The 12,187-nt window shown below is 44.8% G+C and overlaps 1 protein-coding gene across 1 annotated transcript; it reads right to left on the bottom strand.

The window, feature by feature from the left end:
- Positions 1 to 1,024: 1,024 nt before the first annotated feature.
- On the bottom strand, positions 1,025 to 11,505 carry LOC120943455 (cytochrome c oxidase assembly protein COX19). The gene is made up of 3 exons (XM_040356761.1): positions 11,336 to 11,505; positions 5,907 to 6,018; positions 1,025 to 1,402 (listed from the first exon to the last, which is right to left on the bottom strand). Exons 1-3 carry the CDS (start codon positions 11,415 to 11,417, stop codon positions 1,315 to 1,317), a joined length of 282 nt encoding a protein of 93 aa, XP_040212695.1. The 5' UTR covers positions 11,418 to 11,505; the 3' UTR covers positions 1,025 to 1,314.
- Between the last annotated feature and the right edge of the window lie 682 nt (positions 11,506 to 12,187).

Here is a 12,187-nt window from a genome sequence, read left to right as displayed (position 1 = left end):
GGGTCTGGGTATGGATTTTGGGGGAACCCCTACGCCTTTTTTTTATTTGGTGTGGGGTTCCCCTTAATATCCATACCAGACGGGCCTGGTTAATGATTTTGGGGGGACCCCCACCTAATTTTTTTTATTTTGGTTTATACCAGACCCAAAAGGGCCAGGTAATAGATTGGGGGGACCCATGCCGTTTTTTTCAATGACTTGTATCTGTATTGCCAGGACCTGACAATTCATTACAGCCACGATCAGTTTTAAATTACTTTTTTTCCCTTTAGAAATGTCATTTAGCTGTGGGACTGTTCTAAACACGGAAAAAAAATGTGCCACTTTGCAGGCATACTATAGACACCCCCCAGGTACGAAATTTAAAAGGAATATTTCACTTTTATTGTATCACTTTAGGCATTATTAAAATCACTGCTCCCGAAAAAAACTGCAGTTTTTAAAATGTTGTTTTTTTTTGCATCGATACATGTCCCCTGGGGCAGGGCCCAGGTCCCCAAACTATTTTTATGACAATAACTTGCATATTAACCTTTAAAATTTGCATTTTTGATTTTTCGTTTGTGTCCCATAGACTTCATCGGTGTTCGAACAAATGTTTTGCCTGTTCTGCTGTGAACCGAACTGGGGGGTGTTTGGCTCATCCCTATTCCTCAATATAAGGAGTAAACTACAGAAATTTACAAACTATGAAAACTGGTTCAAAGTGGAATTTTGATGAGAAATTCCTTTTGTTTTATTCGTCAACCCTTGAAGTTAGTCATGTATACCTTTAGTACTTTTCAACTGTATATTACATTTCAGATTTATTTTTGCTTGGTCCATATGCACAACCAAGTTGCTTACATTACACGTAGGAAACAAATTATTCCGTGATTTAATAGGATACAAATTGTGATTTGTGAAGTACTTTGGATCACATTTGTAGACCTCATTTTATATATATATATTTTTTTATTTATTGATTTATATTAAAAAAAAAAACAAAAAAACAACAGAGAGAACAATCTGTTTTGCCTCGTAGTAACAATTCAAACCTGCACTGCAAAATTAATTTGACTTAAAGGAGGAAAAACTAGGGAAAGGCTGATTGGAGGAACAAAAGACAGTTCTTGACACTAATAAATAAGACTCCGTAGATCTTGAGTAGGGGAGACATAGCTCCAAGACTTTCAGACAAAACACATACAGGAAAGGGAATCTGTCTGAAGCATATTTCACACGCAATAAATCAGTCCTGTGCAGAAAAAAGTTCCAGTGCCTCCAAGAATAGGAATTATATCCCTTCAAGTTCTTATGTACAGTGCATTGATATTATAACTTGTTTTGCTCTTCTGTTGTTTCTTCAGAGACTAGGTCCTTGAATCCAAGCTTTTCCAGGGGTTCCTTGGCCATTAGTTGTCTGTAAAAAAAGCACAGTGTGAAACTCACGGAATATATACACTACATTACCAAAAGTATTGGGAAGCCTGCCTTTACACACACACACACACACACACACACACACACACACGAGCTGCACAATTAATCGTTAAAAAATTATGATCTGGATTCAACCTCCCCGACGATCTCCAATGCAGAGTTTGCCAATTCTTTCATATAACAAGTGGAGAGACTTATCTGCTCACTCAGCTGTCAAAAAAAATATACGGGCAGTCTGCCAAGTTCTTAACAGGAAACATTGTAACTAATGCTTCCTTCTTAGATCAAATGGATAAACTTCTGTGTGTGTAAAGAAAAATCCAGGCAGTCGGCCAAGTTTGCAACATGAAACATTGTGACTAACTTCCTTCTTTGGGCTCTTTCACACATGTGGACCGTATGTCCATTTTTCAGCCATCCGTTTTCAGATGAAAAACGGACATACATGTATCCCTATGAGATTGCGGATAAAACATCCGCTGACATCCGATCTCATCGGTCTCTGCTATGCTCCATTTCTGCAGACGGAGGAAAATCCTATTTTTCCATCCGTCGGCGGATGAACACGGACAGGACGGTCCGTGTTCACCGATCCCCTCCATAGAGGAGAGCAGAGATCTGACAGGGAGGTCCCTGCACAGTGTGCAGGGACCGCCCTGTCACCTGCCGGCTCAGCGAGAATCAACAGAGAAATCCCCACTGAGCAAGCGGGTGTTAAGGGAACAGACCCTCACGGAATCCGTACGTGTGAAAGGGCCCATGGAGCAAACTTCTATGTGTAAATGCAGGAAGTTTAACCACTTAAAGTTCAAATCTTTTTCTGACATTTGTTTCTAAAGTTAAAATCAATATTTTTTGCTAGAAAATTACTTGGAACACCCAAACATTATATATATTTTAGCAGAGACCCTATGGAATAAAATGGCAACTGCAATATTTTATGTCACACTGTATTTGACCAGCGGTCTTTCCAATGCAATTTTTTGGGAAAAAACACACTTCAAAGAATAAAAAAAAAAACGAAACAGTAAAGTTAGACCATTTTTTTTGGTTTAATGTGAAGGATGATGTTGCGCCGCAAGAATCGTGATCTATCTTCTAAGCAAAAAAATTGAGCGATTCTCATTTTAGCCAGAATCGTGCAGCTCTAATACACACACACACAAATTTTAATTGCACCCCAGTCTTGGTCCATAAGGTTCAATATTGGGTTGGCCCACCCTTTTCAGCTAGAATAGCTTCAACTCTTCTGGGAAGGTTGTCCACAAGGTTTAGGAGTGTGTCTATGGGAATGTTTAACCATTCTTCCAGAAGCACATTTGTGAGGTCAGGCACGGATGTGGACAAGAAGGCCTTGCTCGCAGTCTTCTCTCTAATTTATCCCAAAGGTGTTGTATCGGGTAGAGGTCAGGTCGTCTCTGTGCTGGCCAGTCAAGTTCCTCCACCTCAAACTCGCTCATCCATGTCTTTATGAACCTTGCTTTGTGCACTGGTGTGCAGTCATGTTGGAACAGGAAGGGCACATCCCCAAATTGTTCCCACAAAGTTGGGAGCATGAAATTGCCCAAAATGTCTTGGTATGCCGACGCCTTAAGTGAGTGAGTGAATAACTTGTATAGCGCTACAAATGCGAACTAAATCGCCTCAAGGCGCTTGGCATCAATTTTTCCCATTCTGTTGACCTTCAGAATAGGTGGGTCTTAAGTTTTTTTCTGAAGGCCAGTTGATCAATTTCCGTTCGGATGTTAGTTGGTAATGCATTCCATAATCGTGGTCCCTGGACTGCAAATCGTCGTTCTCCTTTGGTTTTGTAACGGACTTTTTTGGAATTTGTAATAGTTTTTGATTAGTTGATCGCAGAATGAGATTGGCGTTTTGGTTTTTTCTCTTAAATATTGTGGGGCGGTTCCATTTACACATTTGTGCGTCAGGCAAAGGGCCTTGAATATGACTCGGTCCTTTACGGGCAGCCAATGGAGGGATCTCCAAAATGGACCGATTGGTTCCCAGGGTTTTTTTCCTGTTACCAGCCGTACCGCCGTGTTTTGGACGACTTGGAGATGGGCAATCTGGTATTTTGGGAGTCCAAGGTAGAGGGAATTTGCATAATCTAATCTGGAGTTGACGATTGATCCTACTACCATTGCTAAATCTTCTTTTGGGATGAAGGGAACAACTCTGCGTAGGAGACGTAACAGATGAGATCCGCTAGAGTTCTTGAGGCCGCGTACACACGGTCGTTCCAAACCCATGAGAATGGTCCGACGGGCCATTTCCATCGGTTCACCGCTGAAGTGGCCTGATGTGCTTACACACCATCATTCCAAAAACCGATCGGGTCAGAACGCGGTGACGTCAAACACACGACGTGCTGAATAAAACGAAGTTCAATGCTTCCAAGCATGCGTCGACTTGATTCTGAGCATGCGCGGGTTTTGAACCGATGCTTTCTGTACTAACCATCGGTTTGGACCGATCGGGCAGCGGGCCATCGGTTCGATTTTAAAGCACGTTTTAAAATTTTGGAACGAAGGACAACAGACCGATGGGCTATACACACGGTCGGTTTGGACCGATGAAACTGAACTTCGGTCCATTCTCATCGGTTTTGTCCGACCGTGTGTACACGGCCTAAGAGTTCCCTTCACTAGAACTAAAGGGGCCAACCCTGAAAAACAACCCCACACCATAATCTCCCCTCTACCAAATGATTTGGACCAGTGCAGAAAGGTCCATAAAGACATGGATGAGAACATTTTGGTCAGAGGAACTTGACTGATAGAGCACCTTTGGGATAAATTAGAGCAAAGATCTTTGGATTGGCTGTCGGGTGCTCACGCCACCAGTCCTGTAAAGTTCCCTACTGCGCAAAGTGCTTTCCAATTGGTCCAGCAGCAGACGAAGGAGGAGGGGGCCGAGCGTCTGAGAGACGGCACCACAGCCCCGTCTCCCAGAAATGGGGAACGTTACCTGTCAAAAACAGGTACCCGTTTCCCCCTGAAAGGTGCCAAATGTGACAATTTCCTTGGCATATTTGATCATGTGGCCAGATCATAAGATTTTGACTCTAGCCCAGGTAAAGAGTGCAGGCCTCATTGTACTTTTTACAGGGTTAACGTGTATGTAAAGCCACTCTCATCCTTTCTAAACTACTGCCATAGTGCTGATCTATAAGGATATAGATGCCTCCTGCATGTATCCTTACCTGTCAAATGTCTCCCCTCTGTCTGTTACAAGAACTGAAAAACTGCAGATTCTGTGGGTGGGTCTGTTGTCTGGAGCTCTGTGGGTGGAGTCGTGTTGTCAGTAGACCCCCCGCCCACCTCTACACTCCCCTTGCCAACATGCATTTTCTCCTGTGTATTCTCTACACCAAATTCTGCTATGATCACCAACATCCAGAAAAGTAACTACATGACTTCAGAAAAGGAGTGGGGGTGGGAATTAAAAAAACAATGCCTGTCTCCAGGCTAGTGCATGAGATATGTAAATAACCTGTCACTCACAGCAAGGGGGCGGAACAGGCTAAGGTTTTTCTCTGCAAGTCCGTTTTATTTCACTGAAGAATAAAAGAGGATTGCTGCGAGCTGGGTTAACTCTGTGTAGCAAGACTGGGCACAGATGATAGGAAATCTTATACTGTACATCATAGGTGGCAAACACAAGGCCCGCGGGCCGAATGCGGCCCTCCAGACCATTTCATGTGGCCCTCGCACCTCTCCTGCAGCTGCAGCCCTCCTCTGGTCTTCCTCAAGATCCTTACTTTCTGCTTTTAAGCAATGCATCCAGCTTCTTCCCAGCAGCAGCATAAGGAAAGGGGGGTGCACTGTGATGTAAGGGAGAGTGGGGAACTCAACTTCTGATGGTGGGTTAGCACTTGGCATCTAATGTAAGGAGAGGGGATGCGCTGGACATCTAATCTTACACATACAACCGGCCCTTTTGAGGGCCATCATAATGCTGATGTGGCCCACGATGAAATTGAGTTTGACACCCTTGCCGTATATTGTGACATCAAAAAAAATAAAACATTCCGGTTTACATCCACTTTAAAGTGTATGCAAGCTCTAACAATACATTTCTCCTGTTTGCTACCATTTGGTCTTCTAAATACATTATACCATTGTATGCTGATAAGTTCCTGAACATTCTACCTCTGAATTGTTATGTTAGAATTGTTCCCTGCTATCTCTGTGGACTACAAACCACCTCCCTCTGTTATGAAGGAGAGGGTGGCGTTATGTAGTCCTAACACATTATGTCCTGGGGTGACAAGGCTGCTCGGTACGGTTGTCCCCCTAGGACCAGAAGTGTGTTAATGACGGGATTACCAAGTAAAAATAAAGGAAGCAAGTGCAAAAAAATAACAAATGCAGCCACCAAATCTAAAGATTGGTAAGCTGCAATACTATCAGATTTTGTTTTTGGGTTTCGATACGCTTTATAGATGTGAAGGTTCTCATTTGAACTTGGTATACACAAACCTTTCCATTCTGCATTCCAAATATTCCTTTGACTCATCTCTGCACAGATTGCTCTGAAAGGAGTTTTCCCGTAAACACTTCATGAAAATTTCTTTAAAAGGTTTACATTCACCTGTAGGATAAAAGTAGATGTGATGAAAATAAATGAAGTACACAAAACAAGTGGATAAAACAAAATCATTCCCTGTCAGCTGACCACCGAAATCTGCACCCAGTCTGAAAAGGCAAAGGATTAGGCTAGAGATGCTTATTCCTGGGATTTATCTGTCTACACATTTTTTTCTTAGAAGCTGTAGCATAACTTCCATAGACGAAAAGCTCTATGAATGGAGGCAGCTGAATTTTCATTTATCCACCTGTCTTCCATTCATAGCGCACATTAATGGAAGCACTAGGAAACAGCAGGCTTAGTCAGCAATCTTGTCCGGTGCCTATACCAGGTCCAGCGGCTGTATTAACCTCCCACAGCACCACAACAGTACTGCTGCGGGGGCATGAGAATTGGCAGAGGACAGCCAGTACAAGAAACACTTCTCAATAAAGTGATTGTAAATGTTCCACTTCTTTTTTTTCCCTTTTATTAAAACAAAAAGCACTGTATACATACCTGCTCTGTTTTGCACAGGGCAGCCCCGATATTCCTTTTCTTGGGGCCACCCACTGGCACTCCTGGGTCCTCCCCCTGGTGGAGTGTCCGATAGCAAGCCGCTTGCTATGGGGGCACACATGCAGACTCACTCTTGAGCCCAACTCCATCCCTTTCCTCACTGGCTGTTATTGACAGCAACAGGAGCCAATGGCTCCCACTGCTGTCTCTGAGCCAATGAGAATGGAGAGAGCGCCGCTGCCCTCATACACATCGCTGGATCAAGATTGGGCTCAGGTAAGCATTCAGTGGTGCTGGGGTAGAATTGCAGGCGGAAGTTATTTTTTACCTTAAAAAAAAAAAAAATGTATGACGGAACTCCGCTTTAAGTCAGCAGCTACTGACTTTTCATATTAGGACACTTACCTGTCCAGGGCACCCACGGTGTCCTCACCTGAAGCCAATCTGTCCCTTGGCTCCTGGGTGCAGGCGCCAGCATCTCACAGCCTAGTTCCCTACTGCGCATCCTTACTGATCCCTGCTGTCTTCTGGGACCTGTGCGTCTCCCAGAAGACAGCAGGGGGGGGGACACAGAGGAGGGGCCGGACATGGTGTAGAGCGCCACGGAATCTGCGGCGATCTATCGCTGGAAGTGGAAGCAAATACCTGTATCAGACAGGTATCTGCTCCCCCCTGAAAAGGTGCCAAATGGGACACTGGAGGGGGGAGGAACCGGAAAAGCAGAACTCCACTTTAATGCAGAAAATGCCTTAAGGCAGGCATGTCCAAAGTGCCGCCTGCGTTCCCGTTTCACCTGATAATTGGGACATGTATATCTTTTGTGGCTCCCAACGAATCCCCGGGCGCCAGGGGCCACACTCTGGCTGCCTTGGAGGGGACAGGTAGGATGCGGGACGAGTGCCGTACATACAGGTGAATTTGCACGGCGGTCTCTGTAATAGGAAGTCCTGTCTCCTGCGCTGCCATTGGACGACTGTTCTGTCCATCACAGGAGGCGGGACTTTGTATTAAAGAGGCCACCGAGAAAACGGATTCTGCTGTATGTAATCCGTTGGCGCTCTTCCCGCACCCCTTCCTGTCCCATCCGAAGTTGCAGATGGGCATCAATCGGGCTGCACTGCCTTTAGAACCACCTTAAATGTGGGTACTGTATCTTATACTGATTAACCACTTCCATACCAGGTACTTACGCAGCTTCCCGCCCAAGCCAATTTTCAGCTTTCAGCACTGTCGCACTTTGAATGGCAATTGCGCGGTCATGCTACACTGTACCCAAACAAAATTGGCGTCCTTTTTTCCCCACAAATAGAGCTTTCTTTTGGTGGTATTCGAGCACCTCTGCGTTTTTTTTTTTTTTGCGCAACAACTAAAAAAAGGCTGAAAATTTGGAAAAAAAATTACGTTTTTATTTTTTTCTGTTAATTTTTTTGTAAATAAGTTTTCTCTTTCAATAATCGGGCACTGATATGGCGGCACTAATGGGCACCGATGAGATGGCACTGATGGACATCGATGAGGTAGTACTGACGGGCACAGATGAGGTGGCACTGATTGGCGGCGCTGGTATGCGACACTGATGGGCACACATAGGCGGCACTGATGGGCACACATAGGCGGCACTGATGGGCACACATAGGCGGCACTGATGGGCACTCATGGGCGGCACTGATGGATACTTATGGGTGGCACAGATGGGCACTGATAGGTGGGCACTGGGCATGGATGGGCACTGTGGGGTGGCACTGATGGACACTGGGGTGGCGCTGATGGACACTGGGGTGGCGCTGATGGACACTGGGGTGGCGCTGATGGACACTGGGGTGGCGCTGATGGACACTGGGGTGGCAGCACTGATTTTTGCCAGGTTGCCAGTCAGTGCCCATTTGTGGGCACTGACTGGCATCTTTTTTCTTTATGCTTTTTTTTTTATTTATTTTTTAGACTTTTTTTTTTTTTTGCCCACCCTGGTGCTCCAGGGTGGGCATCCCTGGTGGTCCAGTGTGGCGATCCGAGGGGGGGCTGCGCTGATAAACAATCAGCGCTAACCCCCCCTGTCAGGAGAGCCGCCGATCGGCTATCCTCTACTCGCGTCTGTCAGACGCGAGTGAGGAAGAGCCATCGACGGCTCTTCCTGTTTACATCGTGATCAGCCGTGGTTGGACACGGCTGATCACGTGGTAAAGAGTCTCCGCCGGAGGCTCTTTACCGAGATCGGAGATGCAGGGTGTCAGACTGACACCCCGCATCACCGATCGCCGCAATGCGCGCCCCCACGGGCGCGCGCGGCATGAAATCCTGCAGGACGTTCTAGAACGTCCTGTCAGGATTTCATAACCACTTCCCGGACGTAAATCGGCCATAGGCCGGGCGGGAAGTGGTTAAAAAACAATAACCAAACTTAGGCTTTAATGACTTTCCTTTAACAAGACCACTGATAATTGATATTTGCACCAGTGGACTATTGCACACATCTCAGATTTTTGTCAGTCACTATTGTCTTCTTGGTTAGTCTAGTTCTAGTAGAGAGGAGGTGCTCAACCTGTGGAGCCCTCCGATGTGGCCCATGACCTCCAACCAGGGAAGCACATGCCCATGCTCTGGGATAGTGGCTTGGCCACCTTGGGAGGTGGTAACATCCCATAGTTCATTGTGGCATCCAACCAGTTACCAAATCAAAGTGGCCCTCACTCTTCAAAAGGTTCAGCACCCCTGGTCTAGAATGTCTGTTCTTTTTAATGCACACGGGCAGTTCGCCCACCAGACTCAGGTTTGCTCAGCAGGGATCAATGCGCTGATCCCCCGCTGAGCAGGCAGATGACAGGACCATCTCCGCTCACTGTGCTAATTGACCCTGCTATTGTGTGAAGATGTCCTGTGTTTACACTTATGATAATGTGTATTGTATAGCAGGTGAGCGAGGAGATGGGACGTCTACCCTGAAAGGTCATATCTATGAGTCTCCTAGTCTGGGTAAATGATTAGTTAATTAGCTCATGTTAATTTATGTTCTGGTTACCTCCTCTTTAACTGTATATAAGATTGTATTCTTGGTTCTATTAAACACTTCATGTTCAGCAGACAAACAAGTCTTGTCTCGTTGTGTGCTTGTGAGCAGCTGGAATATCTGATCCCTATATCCAGACTGATAGGAAATGGTATAGGACAGAAGCACTCAAGTGGAGTGTGGGATGTTCCGTTACAGTTTCAATCTGCACTACATGGTTTTGGTAAATCTGAAGACACATATCTGCAGAAAATCTTAATAGTGTGTATGGGGTCTAAGTTACTGCACCTACAGAAACCCTATAATGACACTTACCTGTACTGCTAATGCCACGACACACCAGGCACCTTAAAGGGTCTGCAAGTCAGGGCGGCTTTGCTTTGGCTTAGGTAACTCGGTAAGCTGCAATATATTACATTTTTGGTTTTGGGTTTAATACCGCTTTAAATTATATACTTATTGGTGACACTACCCTTTGCAGGTTTTCACACTACACAGTCTGCGTCCAGCTTAGAGCAAAATAAACCCAAAAATGTTATATATTGCAGCTTACTAATCAATAGATGTGGTGGCTGAATTCATTTTCTTTTCTAGGCTTTTTTTCCCTTCTGTTCTCACCTGGTGATCTGGCCAGTAACACACCTCATGTATTAGGCCCCTTTCACACGGGGCGGATCAGTAATGATCCACCCGTGAACCTCCGCTTGCTCAGCGGGGATCGCTCCGTTGATCCCTGCTGAGCCGGCGGATGACAGGGCAGTCCACGCACACTGTGCAGGGACCACCCTGTCTTTTCTCCGCTCTCCTCTATGGGGGGATCGGATGAACATGGACCGTCTGTCCGTGTTCACCCGATCCGATCGACAGATGGAAAAGTAGGTTTTTCCTCCATCACACTTTGGCTGATCGGAGCGGGTCGGATGTCAGTGGGCATGTCACCGCTGACATCCGCGGCTCCATAGAGGAGCACGGAGCGCCCGTTCAGGTCCGCCAAAAAAACTGGCAGGCGGACCTAAACGGGCTGCCCGTGTGAAAGAGCCCTTAGGCCTGATTCACACCTATGCATAGTGCTTTTTGAAGATTTGCTCTACAGAACGTGTTCCATAGGAAACCATGTTAAATGGGCTGTAGTGGAAATCTGCAAAATGCGTAGGTGTGAATCAAGAAAAATGAATGCAGCCATTACATCTATTGATTAGTAAGCTGCAATATAATAAATGTTTGCTTTTGGTTTAATGTAGCTTTGAGCCATCCATACATATGTTTACGTACATATTTTAATAAATTAATATGCAAACGCCGACTTTCCATCCGGATGACTATTTGCAAACCCACATGCGTGCCCCCGCCTGCTTTGGCAATGCCCTGCTTTGCGATTGGTTGCTAGTGCATGGGTGTAACACCATTGGAAATAGAGAAAGGGTGGGGGATGGCACATCAAATCAGGTAAATAAAGGTCAGCTTTGTCATGTTTATGTTTCTTTAAAACATATTCCATCCCCATAGATTTACTTAAAAGGTATGATGAGACAAGGCGTAAAAAAATAAAAGGTTGCAACAGTCCTGTGATAATAAAATGAATAGAAATATAACCAGGAAATATTGCTGCACCCTCTGTTATAAAGTACATGGAGGACAAAGCATATACTGACCCTACTACACCCCATAATCATCCACCCAGGGGCGCTGTTTCACAGATCTGCAATTACTTTTCATCTCTCTATCCTTTTCAAAGCTAAATAGAAATGTCGGACTTTACAAGACTAAAAGTGACAGCATGGCTGCTGCCAATCCCCCCTCCTGCTGCCCACAGCTCACCAAAGTGATCCAGAGGAAAAGATCCCTTGTCCGGAGGTCGAGGTTTGAACGTTTTTGTCCCAAAGTTCATAGCAGTCGACATGTTGATAACACGGCTGTGATCCGCTTCCTGTAACCTCTTCCACTGAGGACATGCGTGCCCACAGTTGACAGGGCTGGGACAGCTTCGTTACACTCAATACGCATGCGTGCCCACTTCTAACTTGTCAGCGGCAGCTTCGTAATACTTATTGCGCGTGCGTGCTTCTGGCAGCACACGGCTTCGTAGAGCTTGCATGTCATTGCAGCTCAGCATGTGCTGAGATGTTTTTGAGTATACAGTACATGAAGGGAGCAAACTGCTGATTTTAACAACAGTAACAGTTTAACCACTTCAGGTGGTTTCGCCCCCTTTATGACCAGGCAATTATTTGCAATACAGCACTGCTTTTTAACTTACAATTGCTCGTTTATGCACCCCAATAAAATGTATGTCCCTTTTCCCCACAAATAGAGCTTTCTTTTGGTGGTATTTGATCACCTCTACGGTTTAATTTTTTTGCGCTATAAACAAAAAAAGCGTCAATTTTGAAAAAAAATAAAAATAATAATTTTACTTTCTGCTATAAAATGTATCCAATAAAAAAAATAAAAAAATAAAATGTCTTCATAAATTTAGGGCAATATGTATTCTGCTATATGTTTTTGGTAAAAAAAATATCTCAATTGGCGTATATTGATTGGTTTGTGGAAAAGTTATAGCATCTACAAACTATGAGGTATTTTTATGGCAGTTTTTTTTTTTTTTTTTTTAAATCTCTTTATTATTTTTTTTCCGAAAATATTCCATACAAAATATAAAACCATACATAT

Source organism: Rana temporaria, chromosome 6 (assembly GCF_905171775.1).
Source record: "Rana temporaria chromosome 6, aRanTem1.1, whole genome shotgun sequence".
Taxonomy (NCBI): Eukaryota; Metazoa; Chordata; class Amphibia; order Anura; family Ranidae; genus Rana; species Rana temporaria.
This window is presented reverse-complemented; position numbering and strand designations above follow the sequence as displayed.

What these genes read in the sequence shown, in the direction of transcription:
- LOC120943455 (XM_040356761.1), bottom strand. Translation starts at nt 11,417, where the DNA reads ATGTCGACTGCTATGAACTTTGGGACAAAAACGTTCAAACCTCGACCT. An exon ending in TTTTCCTCTGGATCACTTTG is followed by an intron (nt 6,019 to 11,335) that starts GTGAGCTGTGGG and finishes TTTATCCTACAG; the next exon opens with GTGAATGTAAACCTTTTAAA. An exon ending in TTGGAATGCAGAATGGAAAG is followed by an intron (nt 1,403 to 5,906) that starts GTTTGTGTATAC and finishes CTTTTTTTACAG; the next exon opens with ACAACTAATGGCCAAGGAAC.